General features: G+C 49.8%; 1 protein-coding gene across 1 annotated transcript; it reads left to right on the top strand.

Moving 5' to 3' along the window:
- Positions 1 to 6,459: 6,459 nt before the first annotated feature.
- LOC106888963 (endonuclease domain-containing 1 protein-like) lies at positions 6,460 to 10,880 on the top strand. The gene is made up of 3 exons (XM_014943981.1): positions 6,460 to 6,615; positions 7,456 to 7,773; positions 10,262 to 10,880. The coding sequence occupies exons 2-3, from the start codon at positions 7,492 to 7,494 to the stop codon at positions 10,802 to 10,804; spliced, it is 825 nt and encodes a 274-aa protein (XP_014799467.1). The 5' UTR covers positions 6,460 to 6,615; positions 7,456 to 7,491; the 3' UTR covers positions 10,805 to 10,880.
- The last annotated feature ends 13,617 nt before the right edge of the window (positions 10,881 to 24,497 follow it).

Below are 24,497 nucleotides of genomic sequence, written 5' to 3'. Positions count from 1 at the left end.
CACAGCCAGTTCTCAATCCACCTCACTGTCCCCTCATCCAGCCCATACTGCCTCAGTTTCCCAATGAGGATGTTATGGGAGACAGTGTCAAAAGCCTTGCTGAAGTCAAGGTAGATGACATCTGCTGCCCTCCCCTCATCCAACCAACCGGTTATGGCATCATAGAAGGCTATCAGATTGGTCATACATGATTTACCCTTGGTAAACCCGTGTTGCCCACTTCCAATAACCCCCCACTCTTCAACTTGTTTGGAGATGACATCTAGTATGAGTCTCTCCATCACCTTCCCAGGGACAGAGGTGAGACTAACTGGTCTGTAGTTCCCAGGGTCCTCCTTCTTGCCCTTTTTGAAGACTGGAGTGATGTTGGCCTTCCTCCAGTCCTCAGGCACCTCTCCTGTTCTCCACGACTTCTCAAAGATGATCGAGAGTGGTCCAGCAATAATGTTCTTTCCGTGTACATCTGCTGTCCTGTTTGGGACACTCAGAAGCTCCCAAGTGTCTTCTGTCAGGATGCAGGGAGGCTGAGGCAGGGGATTTAGGAGTTTGCCAGAGTGCTTTGGGTAGCCCCTCTCAAAGCTGAGATTGGAGCTCAGGAAATCCCGGCTCCTGCCACCTGTGAGGTGTTGTCAAGTCAAGAACATTTCAAAAAAGGACCAGGCGTGATATTTCTCAGAGAGAATTTCCCCTGTGTTTGAAGGTAAGCGAACACCACCCTGTTTTGCCAGTGAAACCCCGTTGCGACTCAGCTCTTGCTGATTTGGGTAAGCTGGGTTCAAAGATAAAGAGCTTTTCTGCTGTGGGGTAAGGGTCCAAAATGGCCAGCTTATTGCACTCATGCCAGTCCCCAGCCAAAACCAACGTGCTGTGGCCTCTGTAACTGCTGTGTTAAAGCCTTGCACCACTTCCCACATGCGATAAATGACCACTATCGAGCACACAAACCCCTTCCCTGAATTGGGGCTTGCACCACTTCTTACATGTGATAGCTGAACGTTATTGAGCACAGAAACCCCTTCCCTGAATTGGGGCTTGCACCACTTCTTACATGTGATAGCTGAACGTTATTGAGCACACAAACCCCTTCCCTGGGTTGGGGCTTGCACCACTTCCTACGTGCAAGAGCTGGACACTATTGAGCACACAAACTCCTTCCCTCTATCGAGGTTTCCAACACTGAGCAAGGCAGCTTTGCTTCTCAAAAAAAAACCCAAAAAGAAAACACTGAGAAATGTTGTGGGTCTGCTTTCCAGTTGCAAAGCAGACAGAAAGATGGTGGGTCTTTGGGAAAGCCCCTTCCTCAGTGAGACATCTTGGCGCCACGCAGAGATGGTTTTATTCTGGCCCTGTGATGTCTTCGGAGTGCCCTGGATGGGATGGAGTAAAATGCACTTATTAAAAACAGCTAGGTTTTTTGTTGGTTTTTTTGTTTGTTTGTTTTCTGTTTTTTGGAAGGTAACGCCCGATTGCCTTCTGCTTGTATGTAGATGTACATTGCTGTGACTCTGATAGCCTTCAGGCTAGGAAGGGGGGACATTTATCTCACAGCATGACCATGAGATGGTGAGGCTCAGGATCCTGCATGGAAGAAGCAGGGCAAAAAGTAGAATTACAACCCTGAACTTCAGGAGAGCTGACTTTGGCCTCTTCAGAAGTTACCTGTTTCAAGTAATCCCATGTGCTAAAACTTTAGAAGGCAGGGGGGTACAAGAGAGATGGCTAATATTTAAGCACCACTTCCTTCAAGTTTAAGATCTCCCATGAGTATTGAGAGAACTGGCAGATGTTATTCCTAAGCTGCTCTCTGCCGCGATTAAGAGACAGGATACAGCTTGATGCAAGCAAGATGTCGATTAGGATTTCTTAGGTTCCTTATATTCATAGCAAAAACAGCGTGTCTTCTACAGACTGGCTAATTTTAAAATTTCTTAGGTTCCTTATATTCATAGCAAAACCAGCGTGTCTTCTACAGATTGGCTAATTTTAAACACTAGGCATTTAACCATTGGTTAATACTAACATGCCTTCCTTGCCCAAACTACAAGGTCTTTAGCACATCCTTTTTTCAACACAATTTACTGCCTGTATTTCTTAACAGAGCAAGCACTCTCTGTTCCTTCTAGACAATATTTTTATCTTGTTCCTCCCAAGGCTTGTAGCCAACGAGTTCCAGCATGTCCTCTCTTATCAGCTGTGCAACACTTGAGATTTTGCTGAGGCTAGCTGAGCTCTGGCCTTCAGCTCTCCATCTTCTTGAAAAGCCATGGAGAACAGGGGAAGTGCCTGAGGACTGGAGGAAAGCTAGTATCATGTCAGTCTTCAAAAAGGGCAAGAAGGAGAACCCAGGAAATTACAGGCCAATCAGCCTCACCTCCATCCCTGGAAAGGTGGTGGAACAGCTCACCCTGGATGTCATCTCTAAGCATGTAGAAGAAAAAGAGGTCATCAGGACTGGTCATCATGGATTCATCAAAGGGAAATCCAACTTGAACAATCTGATAGCCTTCTATGATAGGATGACTGGCTAGATGGATGAGAGGAGAGCAGGGGATGTTGCCTACCTTGACTTTAACAATGCTTTTGGCACAGTTTCCCATGACATCCTCATAGGTAATCTCAGGAAGTATGGGTTAGATTAGAGGACAGTGAGGTGGATTGAGAACTGGCTGAGTGGCAGAGCTCAAAGGGTCGTGATCCATGGTACAGAGTCAAGTTGGAGGCCTGTAACTAGCAGAGTTCCCTTGGGGTCAGTACCGGGTCCAGTCCTCTTCAATATATTCATCAATGACCTGGATGAAGGGACAGAGTGTCCCCTTGGCAAGTTTGCTGATGACACAAAACTGGGAGGGGTGGCTGACACACCAGAAGGTTGAGCTGCCATTAAACGAGACCTGGACAGGCTAGAGACTTGGGGGATGAGGAACATGATGAAATTCAACAAGGGCAAGTGTAGGATGCTGCACCTGGGGTGGAATAACCCCCCCACACCAGTACAGGCTGGGGGCTGACCAGCTGGAGAGCAGCTCTGTGGAAGAAGACCTGGGAGCCCTGGTGGACAGCATGATGACTATGAGCCAGCAATGTGCCTCAGTGACCAAGAAGGCCAATGGCATCCTGGAGTGCATCAAGTGTGGTCAGCACCTGACCAGCTGGAGAGCAGCTCTGTGGAAGAAGACCTGGGAGCCCTGGTGGACAGCATGATGACTATGAGCCAGCAATGTGCCTCAGTGACCAAGAAGGCCAATGGCATCCTGGAGTGCATCAAGTGTGGTCAGCACATTGAGGGAGGTCATCCTCCCCCTCTACTCTGCCCTGGTGAGGACACATCTGGAGTACTGTGTCCTGTTCTGGGATCTGATGAAAAAAGTCTAAGGGACTTTGATCTTTTTCAGTCTGGAGAAGAGAAGACTGAGGGGGGAACTTACCAGTGCTTATAAATAATTAAAGGGTGGGTGTCAGAGGGATGGGCCCAGTCTTTTTTCAGTGGTGCCCAGTGACAGGACAAGAGGTAACAGGCACAAACTTGACCCTAGGAAGTTCCATCTAAACCTGAGGAGGAACTTCTTTACTGAGAGGGTGCTGGAGCCTTGGAACAGGCTGTCCAGAGAGGTGGTGGAGTCTCTGTCTCTGGCTGCCCTTCCTGAGCTCTAACATCCCCTCTTCAAGGAGAAAATCACAGTTTACGCATTGACCGTATTTTGCAGCTCTTTACTTTTTATACTAGGAAGGGTAAAGACAGAAGGTATGCCTTGGGAGAGCATGGGAAAGCATAGACAATTAAAGATCTGCAGAGTATTAGAGAGAAAATTAGAGGCAGAAGAGAATGGAAGAAGCTGGGAAATTGTCACTACACCAGCTATTATCTGCTCTTTGAAAAAATAAAATCAGGTGTGCTCAGGGAAAAAAAAGTCACTTTTGGTGGTGCTAAGATGAAAACTTCACAATAGAAATAGTATTCCCAAAAGGGAATAAACTACCCCACTTCGAACTGGCAGTCCCAGAAGCTGATCTCCCAGATCCCATTGAAAAAAAAGTCACTTTTGGTGGTGCTAAGATGAAAACTTCACAATAGAAATAGTATTCCCAAAAGGGAATAAACTACCCCACTTCGAACTGGCAGTCCCAGAAGCTGATCTCCCAGATCCCATTAGATCTGGAGCCCTCGGCAGCTCTGGCAATGTGTCACCCATCTGGAGAAGTCACAAAGCCTGGTGGGATGATCTGAAGTGGTGGCAGTATTTCTGCCGCTCACCTGCTGCCCCGGTAAATGTTGGACCTCTCCAAGGATCCTTTGGGGAAACAATAAGTATGGGAAGCCTTGGGAACAAATGCACAAGGAAATACCTTGCAAAAGGCCTCTGGAAAACCACTGGTCCTGGTTCCACCCCTGCACAAACTTCCCCTAAACCCCATTTGAGAAATGTAACAAAGCAGAATTACACAATTCTGCCTTCCTGGAGATCACATATAAACCTTCCAGGGTCACAGCCAGCTTCAGGCTGTAGCAGAGGTGTTTGAAACTCCTCTACCACTTTGGGGCTGCCAGCAGAGTCCTGTGCATAGAAATTCTACTTGTGTGCTGCTCTTTCACACGGTAGGTTGGTTTCTATATATCTGATATTAAGTTAGCTACATTTTCAGCTTGTGGAGGGGGTGGTACAAAAGAAGAACCTTTCAGTAACTTTTCTGCCTGAGCTGGGGCAGATTGTCTCACGCTCTGGAGAGTACTGGAATAAGTTGCTTCTTGTGATTCACCCTTCTCAGTTTTCAGCTTACAGGTCTCCATATTCCAGCTCCAGCATTACTAAAGACCTAAAGGACCAGGTGTCTTGGGTCTGAGCAAGGGCATGTCTAGCTCAATATCCTGAATCCAATGGGAATTAACAAATGAGGGTCAGGGAAACGAATAAGAAAAGGGCAAATATGCATGTTAGTTTCCAAATCTCTGCTGTGGAAAGGTCCTCAGAGCAGAAAGGGGCAAGATGATACACTGAAATAGGGGGTTCCAGTCCCTGTGTGCCTTCAGGTTTTTTTCTCCAGTGCCAAGGCAAAAAAAAAAAACAACAAAAAACCCAAACCAAAACCAATGCTTTTGGTGCTTGCATTCACTTCCAGGGAAGCTGGAGATGGTGGCCCTTTTCCAACAGGATGCCTCAGTTGCAAGAAAACTTTGCTGTGTGAGCTGATTAGATGTGGTTTGGATCACTCCTCAGAGGGGTTGACTTCTCCCATTGCTTCTCTAGGCATTCAGACCTATGTTACATTTCACCTTTATTTCCTATTGATTTATCCACATCCAGGAGGACTGAAGTTGTCCCTTCCTTGATCTCTCATTGTCCCCTCCTCAGCCAATCTTGTCCCACAAGCACAAAAACGACTCCAGGCCATGATGGGCTTCCTCCAAGCTGAGTGTCTCTCTGCATTTTCCCTCCAGGTGAGAAAGAGCCCTTCACTTGGAATCCTCCCCACGATGCTGTTGCTGCTGCTTCTGCAGGTCTTGGCGAGCTGCCTCTGGCTGGGACGCAGCGAGGTGGTGACATCCTTTCAAAGTTGCCTTCGTTTTTTCTTCCGGGAAACACCCCCAAATGATGTTCTGAAGCCGAACAACCCAGCCTGGATCTGCCAGCTCTACAACAATGAGTATCACTTTGCCACCCTGTACAACAGAGACCTGCGTATTCCCGTATACTCTGCTTACACCTATAAGCCTAGAAAGGGCCCGAGACCTCACATCTGGATGATTGAGCCCCAGGTGAGTGTCCTCTCTTACAGCACATCACCCTCCAGTCATTAAAAGGTGAACTGCAGCCTTTAACCAAACACTACTTTTTCCTCCCACCCCCACACAGTGCAAATGAACCCACTGGATGGGATATCACAGAATCACCATGGTTGGAATGGACCTCTGAGATCATCGAGTCCAACACAAACCAAAACCTGTATTAGAGAGAAAATTAGAGGCAGAAGAGAATGGAAGAAGCTGGGAAATTGTCACTACACCAGCTATTATCTGCTCTTTGAAAAAATAAAATCAGGTGTGCTCAGGGAAAAAAAGTCACTTTTGGTGGTGCTAAGATGAAAACTTCACAATAGAAATAGTATTCCCAAAAGGGAATAAACTACCCCACTTCGAACTGGCAGTCCCAGAAGCTGATCTCCCAGATCCCATTAGATCTGGAGCCCTCGGCAGCTCTGGCAATGTGTCACCCATCTGGAGAAGTCACAAAGCCTGGTGGGATGATCTGAAGTGGTGGCAGTATTTCTGCCGCTCACCTGCTGCCCCGGTAAATGTTGGACCTCTCCAAGGATCCTTTGGGGAAACAATAAGTATGGGAAGCCTTGGGAACAAATGCACAAGGAAATACCTTGCAAAAGGCCTCTGGAAAACCACTGGTCCTGGTTCCACCCCTGCACAAACTTCCCCTAAACCCCATTTGAGAAATGTAACAAAGCAGAATTACACAATTCTGCCTTCCTGGAGATCACATATAAACCTTCCAGGGTCACAGCCAGCTTCAGGCTGTAGCAGAGGTGTTTGAAACTCCTCTACCACTTTGGGGCTGCCAGCAGAGTCCTGTGCATAGAAATTCTACTTGTGTGCTGCTCTTTCACACGGTAGGTTGGTTTCTATATATCTGATATTAAGTTAGCTACATTTTCAGCTTGTGGAGGGGGTGGTACAAAAGAAGAACCTTTCAGTAACTTTTCTGCCTGAGCTGGGGCAGATTGTCTCACGCTCTGGAGAGTACTGGAATAAGTTGCTTCTTGTGATTCACCCTTCTCAGTTTTCAGCTTACAGGTCTCCATATTCCAGCTCCAGCATTACTAAAGACCTAAAGGACCAGGTGTCTTGGGTCTGAGCAAGGGCATGTCTAGCTCAATATCCTGAATCCAATGGGAATTAACAAATGAGGGTCAGGGAAACGAATAAGAAAAGGGCAAATATGCATGTTAGTTTCCAAATCTCTGCTGTGGAAAGGTCCTCAGAGCAGAAAGGGGCAAGATGATACACTGAAATAGGGGGTTCCAGTCCCTGTGTGCCTTCAGGTTTTTTTCTCCAGTGCCAAGGCAAAAAAAAAAAACAACAAAAAACCCAAACCAAAACCAATGCTTTTGGTGCTTGCATTCACTTCCAGGTAAGCTGGAGATGGTGGCCCTTTTCCAACAGGATGCCTCAGTTGCAAGAAAACTTTGCTGTGTGAGCTGATTAGATGTGGTTTGGATCACTCCTCAGAGGGGTTGACTTCTCCCATTGCTTCTCTAGGCATTCAGACCTATGTTACATTTCACCTTTATTTCCTATTGATTTATCCACATCCAGGAGGACTGAAGTTGTCCCTTCCTTGATCTCTCATTGTCCCCTCCTCAGCCAATCTTGTCCCACAAGCACAAAAACGACTCCAGGCCATGATGGGCTTCCTCCAAGCTGAGTGTCTCTCTGCATTTTCCCTCCAGGTGAGAAAGAGCCCTTCACTTGGAATCCTCCCCACGATGCTGTTGCTGCTGCTTCTGCAGGTCTTGGCGAGCTGCCTCTGGCTGGGACGCAGCGAGGTGGTGACATCCTTTCAAAGTTGCCTTCGTTTTTTCTTCCGGGAAACACCCCCAAATGATGTTCTGAAGCCGAACAACCCAGCCTGGATCTGCCAGCTCTACAACAATGAGTATCACTTTGCCACCCTGTACAACAGAGACCTGCGTATTCCCGTATACTCTGCTTACACCTATAAGCCTAGAAAGGGCCCGAGACCTCACATCTGGATGATTGAGCCCCAGGTGAGTGTCCTCTCTTACAGCACATCACCCTCCAGTCATTAAAAGGTGAACTGCAGCCTTTAACCAAACACTACTTTTTCCTCCCACCCCCACACAGTGCAAATGAACCCACTGGATGGGATTTCACAGAATCACCATGGTTGGAATGGACCTCTGAGATCATCGAGTCCAACACAAACCAAAACCTACAACCCCCCCCCAAACAAACAAACAAAAAAACACAAAACACCCCACCACATCACACCCACCCACAAACCAATAATCTCAGGCACTAGAGCATGCCCTGAAGAGCCACATCTACACGTTTCTTGAATACCTCCAGGGATGGTGACTCCACCACCTCCCTGGGCAGGCTGTTCCAGTGCCTGACTACCCTCTCAGTACAGTAATTCTTCCTCATATCTAATCTAAACCTCCCCTGCCCCAACTTCAGACCATTTCCTCTGGCCCTGTCATTATTCCCCTGGAGAAGAGGCCAACCCCCACCTCTCTACACCCTCCTTTCAGGGAGTTGTAGAGAGCAATGAGGTCTCCCCTCAGCCTCCTCTTCTCCAAACTAGACATGCCCAGTTCCTTCAATCTCTCCTCGTAGGACTTGTTCTCCAGACCCCTCACCAGCTTGGTGGCTCTCCTCTGGACACGCTCCAGCACTTCAATGTCTTTCCTGTAGTGAGGGGCCCAAAACTGAACACAGCACTCGAGGTGAGGCCTCACCAGTGCCGAGTACAGAGGCACCATCACTGCCCTACTCCTGCTGGCCACGCTATTCCTGATACAGGCCAGGATGCTGTTGGCCTTCTTGGCCACCTGGGCACACTGCTGGCTCATGTTCAGCTGGCAGTCCACTAACACTCCCAGGTCCTTTTCTGCCAGGCAGCTTTCCAGCCACTCTGCCCCCAGCCTGTAGTACTGCCCGGGGTTGCTGTAACCAAAATGCAGGACCCGGCATTTGGCCTTATTGAACCTCATCCCATTGGCCTTGGACCATTGATCCAGTCTGTCCAGGTCCCTCTGTAGAGCCTTCCGACCCTCAAGCAGATCAACACTCCCACCTAGTTTGGTGTCATCTGCAAACTTACTGAGGGTGCACTCCATCCCCTTATCTAGATCATCAATAAAGATATTAAACAAGACAGGCCCCAAAACTGAGCCCTGCGGACACCATTGGTGACCGGTCGCCAACTGGATTTCACCCCATTAATCACAACATTTGGGCACAGCCATCCAGCCAGTTTTTTATCCAGTGAAGGGTACGCTTGTTTATGCCATGATTTGCCAGTTTCTCCAGGAGAACGCCGTGGGGGACAGTGTCAAAGGCCTTACCAAAGTCCAGGTAGACAATGTCCACAGCCTTCCCCTCCTCTAGAAAGCAGGTCATAAGGTCATAGAAAAAGATCAAGTTGGTTAAGCAGGACCTCCCTTTCATAAACCCATGCTGGGTGGCCCTGATCCCTTGCCTGCCCTGCACTTGTTGTGAGAGCTCTCCCAAGACGATCCTCTCCATGGTCTTTCCCGGTACCGAGGTCAGGCTGACAGGCCTATAGTTTCCCAGATTTGTCTCATCTAACTTCAAACACCTTCATCATCAGATTCCTCTGATGTGTTTGAGGCATCAGCAGGAGGATGAGATGAGTCATATCCTAACAGTGCCCATTTATCCACATTGAACTTAAAAGAACGTTGCCAGGAAGGCAAACACTGGTGTTTCAGGAGTGTGATACACCTGCAGCAACCATATATACTTCTTCCTGAGTGAGGGCCAAAGCAGGAGAAGAGCTGAAGGGTCTGAGTCCTCCTCATCTCCCCCTGGTAGGGCTGCATGGCTCTTCTGCTCATCCTCATCCCATCCTCCATCCTGTCCATCTTCAAGGATCCCATAAGACACCCAAACATCAAAGAGGATATCTGTGTGCTTGTTTTCTGTAAGTTTGTAAAACACCAGGGTATTGACAGATTGGATAAAAAAAGGCAAAAAAAAAAACAACCTGTCGTGGAGACTGAGAGAGCTCTTGTGGAAATGGGGCTGAAGAGAGCAAAGGCCAGGGCTGAGGAGAGCGTGATTTGATGCAGGTGATGGAGGTTGGATGTGCTTACTGGGGCTGGGAGGAACTGGGGAGAGGTCTGGGCAGATGTGGGATGTGGAGAAGGGAGGAAAGGGAACCAGCTGTGGCAGGAGAGGTGTCTCACCAAAGTCACCTTTCAACCCTGAGTGTGGAAAATGCTCCTTGTCTCATGCGTCCACCCCGGGCTGCAGGCTGGTTTTCAAAGGTCACAAGTCAAATCGGGAACAGTCAGATTCTCAGGTTTTTTGTTTGTTTGTTTTTTTAATCTCTTGTGTTCATTGAGGAGGAGCAGTTTTATGATTTCTCTCTACTTCGTGCAATTTTGTACACTGAGATGACAAAAAGATGACTTCTGCTGCAGGGAAACCTGTTCCCTTACTCCCATCCCCAATACTAACACCTTTTTCTCTTCTTTACCTCTCAAGTTGATTGGTTCAAATTATTCCAAAACAATGATGAAAGAGGATGACCTCATGAGCACATTCAACGTTACCTTAGAAGAAATCAAGAACAGCCAGGCTATCTCCCAAGACTACAGGAATCTGAAGGGTTTGCACAGTTGCCGTTTGAACCCCAGTGTCCATCAACCCGATGACATGAGCAGGGAGGCTACCTTCACCCTCACCAACATAGTCCCACAGAATGCAAAACTCAATGTAGGCGCCTGGAAGAATTATGTGGAGACCACGATGACCAATAAGACCAAGGGCTGTACCACCACCTACGTTGTCGTGGGCACTGTGCCTGGAAACAACTATATTGCTAGTGGGAGGGTTAATGTACCCAGCTACATCTGGTCCAGTGCTTGCTGTGAGATGGGCAAAAAACAGATGAAGGCTTGGGCGGTCATTGCAGAGAATGACAAGAATGCAGTCCAGCTCCTCACGCTGGGGGACCTGGAGGACAGGTTAACGGAGCTCTATGGGGAGGGCAAGGTGTCTCTGTTTCACAGCGACTGTCCCCGCTAATAAGCCCCACTTCACATGCCGGGTGTAAAAGGCTTGTGACCCTTCACCACTAGCAGCATCACCACATCTCCCATGCAGCCTCTGGAGATCATCTAGTCCAACCCCCTCACCAGAGCAGGTCTACCTACAGCACGTTGCACAGGAACTTGTCCAGGTGGATTTTGAATGTCTCCAGAGAGGGACACTCCACTGCCTCTCTGGACAGCCTGTGCCAGTGCTCTACCACTCTCATGGGAAAGAAGTTCCTCCTAAACTGAGAACGAGGTCCCTCCCAACTGCTGAGATCCTTCCCAACCTCAGCAATTTGGTGACTCTGTGATTTATCCAGGGACCATGAAAGCAAAGAGCCCAAGGATTGCTGAGAGCCTGGTAGCACTATCCTATAAATGCTTGCTGACCAACACAGCCAGCGACCACAGCAAAGGATAAAGGGAGAGAGGAAGGGGAGAAGGGGAAGACAACCAAGCACAGGAGGAACATCCCAGCTCTCCTGAACTCTGTAGATAGGTAAAGCAAGGAGAAGGAAGGAAATAACCTACATCAGTCACTAGGCTCCCTGTCCCTGAACTTACGAGCTGGCCGTGCTTCTATCAATTTATTAGCTTGTCTTTGCTTGCTTGCTTTTGGACCGTGCACCATGAGAGCAGGAGCTGAGGTATCAGAGAGCCGGGCTCAGGCATCAGATATACAGCAGGCTCTGACCACTCAAAGGTAAATTGCTGTGATACACTGGCTGGCTTTCATTCTCTGCTCTACTTCTGAACCTGTTCTGCACATTTCTGTGTAACCCATTCTGTGAAAGATCTTCCATGGGTGTGAAAGGTCAATGTATGCCATGCAATTTAGTTCCTGAGTAGCAGACAATAAAAAGTATTTGCTGCAGTGCTGGCTTGTGGGGTCACCTTACATGTAAACCATCATTTGCTTCCCACGGGAAGTTCCACTACCAGTAAGGCCCCAGCACCTACAGCACCCACCCTTGCAGGAGGCAGGCTGTCCACAGCCAACCTGCAGGTGCCAGAACAAACAAACACCAACAAAAGTGTCACCATCACCCTCCAGTGACATTTCCTATGGATGCGCACAAATAAAGTGGACCACGGTGCAAAGTGCTGGTAGAAACTGTCTCACAGAGATACCAGCTTGAGCCTGAACTTCTCGGCTCAGGAGCTCTTCATCAGCCTACTGGGTCTCATCACTCACCCTGAGTGATAACACCTTAAAATAGGTTTGAGGTGACTAGAGGATGCAGTGTGGGGGATGTCAGCCCTTCTGAAGAGTGATCCAAACCCACCCCATTTCTAATCAGCAAAGTTTTCTTGCAACTGAGGCATGCTGTTGGGAAAAGGGCACCATTTCCAGCTTACCTTTGTTAACTGAAAGCTCCGTGGGAAGGCAGAGTCTTGAATGCCATCACCAACCATGTTGGGTTTGGTTTGGTTTTTGTTTTTTACATTGGCATTGGAGAAAAAAACCCTGAAGCCACCAAGGGGCTGGAAACCTATATTTCAGTGTATCACCTTGCTCTCTTCTGCTCTGAGGACCTTTCCAGCTCTCAAGGGCCTGCAGCTGGGTACATTCTTTGCCCAACCACCTGCAATGCTGAGCTGGGCTTTAGGCTTGCAGTGGGTTTGGAAGGGAAATAGCAACAAGGTTGTGCTTCCTGCATATCTCTGTCCCCATCCAAGTTCACGCAGACATGCAGCTCTTCCATAAATCCTCTGTGCTTTCAGCAGTATTAATCTCCCCTTAAGTGAGGTCAGACGTTTAACCCAAAGTTGTCATCTTGAGGTCCTGGCTCTCAGACCACTGACATTTGGAAATGTGTGCCCTGCTGCTCAGCTTGCATTTTTAAGGTGTCGAACCTCAGACAATGAATTACAGAACAAGAAGAGGCCAAGCAGATGGTAGCAGCAAGCATGAGGGATGACGTCTCTATATCATAGAATGGTTAGAGTTGGAAGGAACCTTGAAGTTCATCCAGTTCTAACACCCCTGCCATGGACACCTCCCAGCAGACCAGGTTGCTCAAAGCCCCATCCAATTGGGCCTTGAACACCTCCAGGGATGGGGCATCCACAGCTGCTCTGGGCAATGTGGGCCAGTTCCTCATTCACCCTCACAGCAAAGAATTTCTTCCCAGCATCTCATCTAAATCTCCCCTCTTCCAGTTAAAAACTGTTACCTTGTCTTATCACTACACTCCCTGTTAAAGAGTCCCTTCCCATTCCCTCCTGTAGTCCTCTTAAGGTACTGAAAGGGGGCCTAAGGTCTCCCTGGAGCCTTCTCTTCTCCAGGCTGAACAACCCCAACTCTCTCAGCCTGTCCTCACAGCAGAGGTGCTCTAGCCCTCTGATCATCTTTATGACCCTTTGCTGGACCTGTTCCTAACATCCATGTCTTTCCTGTGCTGAGGACTCCAGAGCTGGACACAGTGCTCCAGGTGGGGTCTCACCAGAACAGAGTAGAGGGGTAGAATCACTTGCCTCACCCTGCTGGCCACAATTCTGGGGATGCAGCCCAGGATGCAGTTGTCTTTCTGGGCTGCCAGCTCACATTGCCAGCTCATGGCAATGAGTTTGTCCACTGACAAACCCCAAAGAGGGTTCTCCCCTGGCCAGAAATACTTCTTTTAACAAGGACCTGGCAGAGAAGAAGGGCTGGTTGGATGCCTGTCCTTGAGTTTTGTCTCAGTTTCCATCACTGAATCCTTCTGGTCCCCATGGCGGTCTCTAGGTACCAAGGGATGCCTGGGTGTGCTGGGGCTGGGCAGGGCCTGGGTCTGGTTGTCCATGATTGTCCATGGGAACGAGTGTCTGTAGACTTCTGCCAGGCTGTATGGTATGTGTTTAAATCCAGAGGAACTTAACTGCAGCGATCAGCACAAACAAGCACTGTGCATGAAAGAGCATCAACTGGAGCCAACCCCTGTTTGGCTGATCCAACCCCTGGGTCTTCAGATGGTTCATCATTCCCGGTGTAATGCCACGGGGTACCAGCTCCACTGGCAACATAAAAATAGAGAACAAGTCCCAGGGCAAAGCGTGGGCATGCAGAGAGCGTGTTAACATGACTGAAAAGATGTCCATATCAACTCTGCTGGCCAGAGCCAGGGTCCATAACCCCAGTAGGAATAGGTGGCCAGTGGCACAGCCAGTGTACAGTGAGGGCACCTGGTCTACCTGGCCTTTAAGATGAATTGCAAGCTGTTGTCACAGCATTATCACAGAATCACAGAATGATATAAGGTTGGAAGGGACCTCTGGAGATCACCTAGTCCAACCCCTCTGCCAGAGCAGGTCCCCCTGTATGTCATTCATTTCCACTGTGCAGCACTTCAAGATTTGATAGGAACCATAAGCACTGATTTGCTCTCCCTACGCCTTGGTTTAAAGCTTGTTTGTTTCTTCTCCAGCCCATCTTCCCTCCCTTCCCTTCCTGCCTGCACCTCAGCTCTCCTGCTAGGGAAGGTTTCCAGGCACTTAGGAAAAAAATCTGGGCATACATTTCTTGTTCTGATCTCTTCCCATGCAGCTCTTGAAACACCTGCTCCACAGAGCCTGGAGAAAGCTGCACGGGGTGAGCACATGTAGGAGTAAAGCAGGTGAAGATGATGTGGTGTTGATGTATGATTCTTCTGGCTGTAGAATGTAAATGCAGAAGAATCTCCATGAGCTGGAGGGCTGCTGCTGCTGGGATCAAATGCTGCCCACCAGCTGAGTGTGAGAGGGACTGGGAGAGCTGGTGCTAGATAACCAGTGGTTCAGCATATTTGTGGGTAGTTCTCTCTCTCTAACTGCCTGTTTTGCAGATTTTGGTTGTTTTAAAGAAGGTCAGGGCCAGGCATGGGGTCAGACCTCACATCAGATTGGGGGCTGAAGATGTTCTTTCCTTTTGGGATCAGGAGAATGCGCCTCAAACATGTTGGGTTTAACCATTTACTGTGTCACAGGCAGAAGAAACATCTCCTTTGCTGGAGCTTGATTGGGTTTTGGGTTCTTTTTCGCTTGGGGCACTGATTTTCCTGTCTAGTCAAAATTCATGAACTTCATATGTGGTGTCTGATTGCCATACTGTAACACCAGCATCAGAGATCAATGCTCCTGTGGTCCTTCTATCTGTCACAAGGGAAACTTCACCAGGTATTGGCCCCACCTGAGAGGTCTCTCCTTTTGCAGTGTTGCCTCAGGAAGAATCACAGTTATTGAGCTACTTTGAGAACCAAGAGGGTGGTTTTATTTTGGGATTTGGCTTCTACAAACATTACTATCATCCACATGGTACATGGACTTCAAGGAGAAGAAGACAGAGAATGGGAAAGGAGAATGTCTGTACTGGAGCAAAGGAGATTAAGTTGCAGCAATGAGGAGGTTGGGTGTCTGAGAGAAAACACTTTTCTTCATGAATAAAGGCATTAAGGTTGGGAGTCAGCCAGGGATTAAAACCCACTGTGTGTCCATACATGGGTGTCTCCACGTGAGCCAAGAAATCCTACCATGGGCAGAGAAGATCTGGTCAGTGGATGTGATTCAGCTGGCAAAATTCAAGGGAACAGATGACCACACACAGGTGTCTGGAGTTCCCTGAGGGGCTTAAGGACAGCTGGGAAGCCCACACAAGCCGAACAAATAGAAGACAGGTTGTATGGAAGCTCTGTATGCCCTTCTCCACTGGCAGATGGAGACCAGAAGCATCTAAAATGGCATGAGACACCTGTATATAAGCAATTAAATCACATCCATGTGGCCTTTCCTCAATTTAGCGAGGCAAGGAGCTGCCTGTTTTGCAGGTGTTCGTCCCTCCCGTTACCCGGGTCCAACCCTCCCCACACTGAGGTGGACCAAGAGGGCTCTTACGTTGTAGAAAGCAAGGGCATTCTCTGACAGACATTTGTCTCCTTAAATCTTCTCCGGTAGCAACCAGAAGAGCAAGAGCCTTCCCAACAGCAGTCCTGCCTGCTGTTCCAGGCCTGATGGGTTAGTCAGCATGGGGACCAAGAGACTTCAAGGTTTGGCTGGTGACTTGGGTCTGTTAGCCCTGGGTGATGCAGCCCTTGCAATGTGCCCTTCCTGCAGCAGTCTGTAGGTACAGCACGGTGCCGCAGAACCAGTTTTCTACTGCTCATCCTCAAAGAGCAAAAGGGTTCACATACCTCCTTCTGAAAAAAAAAAAATTAAAAAAAAATAGCAGCTGCACTTGTTTTTGCTGCAGGAAGTTCTCAGTAACGGGGAGAAAAGAAAGTTCCTTTTAAAAACAAGGCATTCATTGGCCCTTCCTATTCTTTGCTTTGCAGTCACCATTGGAACCATCACAATATCACGTCCTTTTTTGTGGCTGGAATCTCACCTGCTGCTGCTCCTGCAGGCAGTAATACCATCCAGAGTTACAGGGACCTCCACTTCTCAGAAACAGAATTACAACGCTATTTTTTTTTTCTCACAGTCATTTTTTTGCCCCTTCTCTGTCCTCCTGGGTGAGTCATTTTGCCTAGATGTCTCTCCTTCCTCACCCAAATTACTACTGCTGGCAGTAATTTTCAGCTGTTGAGCTAAATATCTAACAACTGCTAATATTTTATCTCCTGTTTCCAAAACAGAATTTAATAGCAGACAAACAAACCCATTTCCTTATTGTAATGATAGTTTATGTATCATGAACCTGCTATCACACCTCCTTTCCTGGTGATATTCCTTGCCCTCCATGCTTAGCTGCTCTCCCAACTACCTCTACTTTGGTCACATATTTGAAAGTGCCAGTTTGGGTGTCTCTGATGAAAATTCATCACCTTGGGCTTCCAGTTTTCCCCACTCATGGCATCACCACCTTCAGCCCAACAAATAACCACCAAGCCCCCGACCGCAGTGCTGCAGGGCTCTGCTTCCTTCTTTCACCCAATAATGAGCTGAGCAATCATTAGCAGTGTAGCTCTGACGCTAACCAGCAAGAGAAAGATCAGGAGGTATAAAACCCCAAACCACAATTATTTATTTCACAGAATTAAGGTTTCTGCCATTAAAACATTTTCCTTTGAGTATTTAACCCAACAGCATGGGAACGGTACATGGGAATAATCTTGCTGGTGGCTCCCCATGGAGATGTCCTCAGATGCATCCATGACTTCTGCCTGCCCCACCGCTTACACAGCCCTGGGCAATGGCTGCTGTGTGATGTGCTGGGACCACAGAATCATAGAATTGCCCAGACCAGAAGGGACCTCCAAAGGTCATCTAGTCCGACCTCCCCGCAGTCAGCAGGGACACCCCCAACTAGACCAGGTTGCCCAGGGCCTCATCGAGCCTCACCTTGAATATCTCCAGGGATGGGGCCTCAACCACCTCCCTGGGCAACCTGTTCCAGTGCTCCACCACCCTCACAGTGAAGAACCCTCTCCTAATCTCCAGTCTAAATCTGTTCCCCTCCAGCTTGAAGCCATTGCCCCTCGTCCTGTCACTGCAGGCCTTTCTAAACAGGCTCTCCCCAGCCTTCCTGTAGGCTCCCTTCAGGTACTGGAAGGCTGCTATTAGGTCTCCCTGGAGCCTCCTCTTCTCCAGGCTGAACAACCCCAGCTCCCTCAGCCTGTCCTTGTAGCAGAGGTGCTCCAACCCCCTGATCATCCTCGTGACCCTCCTCTGGACTCTCTCCATCAGGTCCATGTCCTTCCTATATTGAGGGCTCCAGACCCGCACACAGCACTCCGGGTGAGGTCTCACCAGAGTAAAGCAGAAGAATCACCTCTCTGGACCTGCTGGCAACACTTCTTTTGATGCAGCCCAGGATGCGATTGGCCTTCTGGGCTGCAAGTGCCCACTGCCTGCTCATGTCCAGCTTCTCGTCCAGCAGCACCCCCAAGTCCCTTTCCTCAGGGATGCTTTCCAGCATCCAGAGGAAGTGTATTCCTTCCGCTATCTGAAAAACATAATTTCTGACCATCCAAGCTGATGTTGAGGATCATCTTACATCTTCTGCCAATGTCCTGCCTTCCCCCAGAACCCCAGAGGCACCACGTGCATCCTTCTGCCCTGTCCCCTCCAAAGGGATCACTGCAGTTTCCCACAACCGAGATCCTCTGGCATGGTCTAGCTAACAAAATGTCCTGAAATTTCTCCGCAGGAATTGGAGCAAACCAGCAAATTTGCCTCTATTCTGTCAGGTTGGCAGAGAGCTGTAGTCTCACGCCGGCCAAAGCAGCAAGCCTTGGCATCTCCTGGCTGCATGACCTACCACGGGAGAACTGCAATGATTGAGGCTTGTACTGACATGGGCAGGGCTCTGTCGGCAAGATTCGTTATGGAACTAAACTCCTGGCAGCTGCTGGTGAATAGGTTGACTTTGTGTCAAAAACCTCTCAGCAGCAGTAGGCACCAGGAGATTTGCAGGGAGCATGTTATTTCCAAAAACGCCAGGAGATTATCCTGATCCGCAGCTGACAAACACCTGGGAGGAGCCTTCTCCAGAGATGTGGAAGGGCTTGACGGTGGGCTATGGCCAAGCCAGCCCCATGGGAGCTCTACTTACAGCTCAGGCTATAAGTAGAGACAAGACTAATACAGAGGGAGAGGAGGGGAATCCCCCACATCTCCAGGGCTGAAAGGGCAAACGACTTTTTTGGTTGCTCATCTTCATAGGGAAGAAAATCTCCAGGTCCCAGAGCAGCTGGTTTGGAGCCACCAGCCTCCTCGGTGGGTGGTGTGGGTTCCGTGACCATGTCCTGAGTGTTCCCTGGGGTGCATGGACCGACAGCACCACCAACGCTGAGCAGAGACACCTTGGCCATACCTCCAAGGGCGATTTGGGACCCTATTCCCCTTCCTGCCTCCCCTGACCCTTCCTGTGTCCTCACACACCCATTCCTGCTGGTTAACCCATCCCAGAAGGGTTACGCTCCAGGCAGGGTCATGGCAGAGCGATGCTCTGCCTAATAAACACTCTGTCCCCATGCTCTCCTCTGCAGCTGCCCAAAGTCCTCAGTCAACCCTCTTGGCCAGGATCCTGCACCACAGGGTGTCCTTGAACCCCGCTTCAGCCCCAGCTCACCACTGGTGAGAGGCACTGCAGAGAGGGGACATGGGGTGGCCCTGAGGTCAACATGGCCCAGCATCACTTTAGCTACTCCCTTTCCCTGTGGCTTTCATCCACCACCCTTTGCTGGAACTCTGCCCAGCCCAAGGTGAGGAAGGTGTCCCCTTTCTCCAGCAGTCAAAGATGCCATCGCTGGGTGGTTCTCCCCACTCCTGCTCAGAGCAGCTCTGGTGACACCAGCCCATGCCAGACCAGCTCCATGCACATGGCTCTGGTTCCCTCTAGTGACAAGGTGGCCTCACATCAGCAGAAGCAAAGGCCAAGGCACAGCTCCATCGGCAGCAAGGACTGCTCTTCTCCTTAGCCTGTAGAGATGTGGCCCTCGGGACAGAGGCCCTTGTTGCAGCCCTCAAGGATGTGGGATGGGAGCACCTCTGTCTCCACTGGGTTGTGTAGAGCTTGGCATGAAGAATTCCAAATCCACATGAATAATCTTTGTTTCTCTGTCCATGCCCTGCCCGCGCCTCCTCATGGGCAGTGTCTTCCCCAGCTGGGATGCTTGTGTCCCTTGGGGAGGTGAACTGGGAAATATTGATTTTGAGAGAAGCTGGACAAGGGACAGTTGGTGGGAGATGTGACCCCTTCACACAGACATATGAGCCCACCTCCAAACAAAGGCCTGCAACCATTTTTACCCATAGACCTTTTCCTAAAAAGGCATCATCGAGCAGCTATGAGGAGATGGGGTAGGATGAAGCAGGGTCACAGCTGGACTCCAGTCAAGTGGCTGGAGCATTCAGCTGGGAAAGAGGATTCCCAAGCTCCTTCTTTTTTGATAAAACACCCAAAACTCATTTCCAAATCATGGGCCATTGCTCTTTTGGCTCCTCTCTGTAGGCTCTCTCCTATGGTAGCCAAAAGCAGCCATGGCCTCATGACAAACAGGTCCCCCTTGTGCTTTCCGCAAGATAGAGTCTCTGCAATGCCTCTCTATAGATTTCTTTTACCCCAAAGCTTCTGCGCATTTTCCTCAAGATACCTCTTTCTCTCCACACTTACTCTAGGCTGTCCCCATGGCTTTACCTTACGTAGTCACAGCCGTAACATCTAGACCGCTCCTCAAGGAGCTTGGAATGCACTTTCCATTAAATTTTAGCCATCCTTTAAGGTTGTTCCATGATCCAAACCGTGATCCCAATGTCAATTGGCTCTGTGATGTTCCCAGCATGCTTCATCCTATCCCCCCAAAATGCTTTTTGGAGCTTAAGGGGCTTTGTATCCTGGTCCGTGGGACCCACCACCCATCACATGGCAGTGCTCAACACCAGCTCCTCTGCCCAGGGTAGCTTGACATTTGGAGCCCACTTTTCCTTGTCTGAAACTCCTTGTCCTCCCATCACTTGGGATAGGCACCCAGATATGAAAGGAGCATCTCCAGATGCTCCATGTCCCCATGGCAGCCCTGCAGCACCTTTCCTTGGTGGATAGGTGAATCATTGCTCCTGGTGCCTCTTGTAGCTGGGCCCCACCACCACAGCTTGCTCACCCGTGATTTATCTGCTTGCTCAGATTGACTCCTTGCCTTTTGGTTGGCCGCTTCTGCATATTTATTCAGCAGGAGACGACTTCCCTTTGCCCCATAATTGATTGTTTCTGTTTCAATTTTCTGCTTCATCATTGCCTTGTTTCGGGAAAAGGGGCTTTTCAGGGAGGTGATTCATCGCTCTGTGGACTTTCCTGCATATTCAGTTCATTGTCTGTCCTCTCCCTCCCCTTTGTTGCTCCTTCCCCCAATTTACCCGTTCCTCAGAACAAATTGATTCACCATTGAGGTTTATTTTTGGCTTCCAGCTGTCGGGCTCCTCACAGCTGCCTGGAACTGGTGTGCTCCACCAGCACCACGTTTCTCCTCCTCCTCGTTTTTCTCCTGCTGCTACTCCTGACCATACTCCTTCATCCTCCATCCCTGCTTTCTCCTCCGTGTGCTGCTCAGCTATTTTTTAACGACCTGAGTGTGCCCCACCGATGCTAAACACAAGCCAGAGGACAGCAGCAAAGTCGGGCAGGTTTTGCTCTGCCAAAATCTAGAGGGGGAACAAGTAAGAGGAACAGGGCTTTTGGGGCCAGATGCTGCTGACCTCTGGGGGACCAGGTTTAAGGGCTGCCACCAATTCCCTGATCCAGCTTGAAGCCCATCTGCAAGTATTCACCCGCGGGTTAGCACTCAATAGCCTCCTGTGCTATTTTTATCCTCTCTCTTGTCTTCTCTGTGTTCACCTCAAGTTCAGAAGGGCTAGAAGTCAGTAGCTGTCATTTAACAGACCTGTCATTGCATGGAAAAGGTCTCCTGGGTGCCAGGGTGGCTTTGACCATTGGTGTCAGGTAAGAACCCCACTAGATCCGAAGTCTTTGAGTCAGTGAAACCAGTGCAGTCACAAGGATGTGGAAGGGGGAGGATTTAGGCAGCTTCATGCCAACTGCAGTGTCTAAAGCCAAAATGTGGGTCTGTAAATCCCCAACTCAGCTGCTATTTAATCCTAGAGGCATCTCAGTTCTGCAGATGCCCTCGATGTGGGGGTGCTGCTGGCCAGGCAGAAAGCCATGACCCAGGCAGTGCTGGGGAGCTCCTCAAGCCTGGTCCCCCCTGTGTCAAACCTTCCTGGATGTGCAACCTCATGCAGAGTCTCAGCAGAGGTGTTTAGTTGCTGAATGCTCTCCAGGCCACCCATCCAAGGAACCAAGCCCAGGATGGAGGTCCCTTGGACATGTGACTTGGTGGTGGTGGGTAGAGATGGACCCTCCTCAGTTGGGTAACACACTGAGCTCGGGTTTACCCCTCCGAGAGTTGTTTTTCCATCTTTTCCTCATTCTTGGGGGTCTCCTTTGAAATCCTCTCCATTTTCCAGCCTCCGTTTTGCGGTGTGGACCCCAAACCAGGGCACAGCCATCTCTGTGCCTCCCACAATACGCTCTCCCTACTCTGGCTGGCACTCGTTCACACCAGCCCTCAGCTTGTGTGGTGCTTGGGTCTCCTGTTTTGGATGATTATTGACCCAAACTCTTACGTGTTTGGGGCATTTTCCACTTTCCAGGTGCTCCAATCTCAGAGCTAGTCCTAGACTGTGCCATCATGTCAATTCTGCAGCCCTGCAAAGCTCAGGGGTACACAGCTGGAGGCACCAGGCACTTCATCTCACCCACACCAATGCCTCGTCTTTTTTCCCCATTCCTCCCGGGCAACAGGCTCTTGTGTGATTTCCGTTCCTTCTGGGGCTGCATGAAACAGCTGGAAGCACAGAGCCAATCCCAAGGGACCACTGCTGGCAGCATCCCCTTTTGCAGTCCTCTTCGTGCTGTGCTAGGTTTAACGTGGGCCACAGGGGTGTTCACAGCCTTTTCAGGAGAATATCATTTAGGGCTCAGCCAAGCACCTTCTAGACACCTGAATATGTTACAGAACGTGCTCTCAGGTTTGAGATCTCATAAAAATAAGCTATATCACCCTTGGCTCTCTGTGGTCTGGTTGCCACCAGCCCATGCTATGAGGCACAAATTGCATCACCTCCAGCTTTCCCCCAGCCTGTGTCATCTCCACCATAAACCTGCACGGCTGGTTTTTCTCCACTAGGTTGCAGCATTAACTTTCATTTTTCTGTCCTTGCCCAACCAAGAAACTGGGGCTTTTTGTGTTTTTTAATAGGCAATCTCTGCCTTGTTCACCCCTCAGCACCCTCCTGGCCCCTGCACCGGGGTCCCGGGGGCTGATGGTGACTCAGTGCTGGCGGTGGGGTGGCCGGAGAAACTCCCCTGGGGGCCCCTGCAGAAGTCCCTCGGTTCCTATTTGCATCTGGGCTCGCCTTGTTCATATTCATTGTGAAATTAAAAGTGAAAAAAATAATAGGCGATAATTACACCGCTGGCATGAATCATGAAGGAAGGGGTCAGGCGAAGGACGGCCAACGAACTCCCTGCCACCTCCCCTCTGGTGTCATTTGGTGTTGATGGCCATGAGTGAGGCCCCATCTGGAGCACTGTGTCCAGTTCTGGGCTCCCCAGTTCCAGAAGGACAGGGAACTGCTGGAGAGGGGACAGCAGAGGGCTACAAAGATGATGAGGGGCCTGGAGCATCTCTCTGCTGAGGAAAGGCTGAGGGACTTGGGTCTTTTTAGTCTGGAGAAGAGAAGACTGAGGGGGGATCTGATCAACACCTATACATACTTCAAGGGTGGGTGTCAAGAGGATGGGGCCAGTCCTTTTTCAGTGGTGCCCAGTGACAGGACAAGAGGTAATGGGCACAAACTTGAATATAAAAAGTTCCACCTAAACATGAGGAGGAACTTCTTTGGAACTTTGAGGGTGGCAGAGCCCTGGCACAGGCTGCCCAGGGAGATGGTGGAGTCTCCTTCTCTGGAGACATTCAAAACCCCACCTTGACATGTTCCTGTGCAACCTGCTCTGGGTGGACCTGCTTTGGCAGGGGGGTTGGACTGGATGATCTCCAGAGGTCCCTTCCAACCCCCTATAATTCTGCGATTCTGTGGCTGTGAAGTTGTTGCTGCCGATTGACAGCTTCAAACTCATTTTTCGTTTTTACAGATCTTAAGGTTGCACCAAACTTGGTCAAAAAAAAAAAAAGAAAGGTCACAGTGGTACTGGGGATTTTATGCTACATGCGGTGTCACCACTGGGACATCAGTGGGAAGTTACTTGTGGTCTGTCGCTACTTGGCCACGAACCTGACAGTGGGTTGAACAAGGGCTGGAGACTGCCCAGATCAGATGTACCTCAGCAAAACTGCATGTGAATGAACTGGGACGTGGGGTGGTTTCTAGAAAGAGGAACAACACGAGTGGTATTTCCAACTCCTGTCCCTGGCCCAGCCCTGGTGCCCTCCCCCGGCCCCAAGCCCAGCTGTGAGGGACAGAACGTGACGCTCTGGATGCTCTCTCCTGGATGGGGCTGGATCTACCAGGGCTACAGCTGCCAGCTCTGGGGCTTCATCTCAGGAGATGTCTGGTCTGGAGAGCGGTGGAAGCTGCTGTCTGGGCTCTTCCATGTGTGCAGAGTCACCAGAGCAGGAGATGGTGTTGAGTCCCACGGGAGATGCTTGCGGTGGGGTGACTCATCCCCTGCAGGTGTCCCACGGGTGCTCTGGCTGCTGCCCTGGTGTTGGGAGAGAGGAGATCTTCAAAGGAGGAAGCTGTCGTGGTGGGTTTCCATGCTTTGTTATGACCAAGGGGTGCAAACAGTGAGGAGAAAGCCCTGAGCAGTCCCGAGGAGGCCGACGGGTGAGCTAAGAGCTGGCTGTAAATACATGGAAGGTCATTGCAGAGACACGGCCAAACTCCTTTCCATCCTGCCAAGACTGTAACAAAAGGCACCAGCAGCAAACTGGGGCTTGGGAGGCTCAGGCTGGATGGGTGAAAAGGTCTTGCTGCAAGATACTGCTGCCCATGGGACCCCAACCAGGCCACCCCCTCCCACCCCGAGCTGGTGCACCCTCCATCTTTGGAGGGTTTAGGACTTGGCTTAGACCATGTCATGGGTGACAGCCCGGCTATGGACCTGGTCTGAGCAGAAGGCTGGATTTGAAATGTCCACTTGTTATGGTTTGAGGAACCCACAACAGTTTATCGGCATTTAGACAGCTCTTCTCTCACCCGATGGCCCCTCC

This window comes from Calidris pugnax, unplaced genomic scaffold (genome assembly GCF_001431845.1).
Source record: "Calidris pugnax isolate Ruff unplaced genomic scaffold, ASM143184v1 scaffold35, whole genome shotgun sequence".
Lineage (NCBI taxonomy): Eukaryota > Metazoa > Chordata > Aves > Charadriiformes > Scolopacidae > Calidris > Calidris pugnax.
The sequence above is the reverse complement of the archived record's forward strand: the minus strand, read 5'-3'. Positions and strand labels throughout refer to the sequence as shown.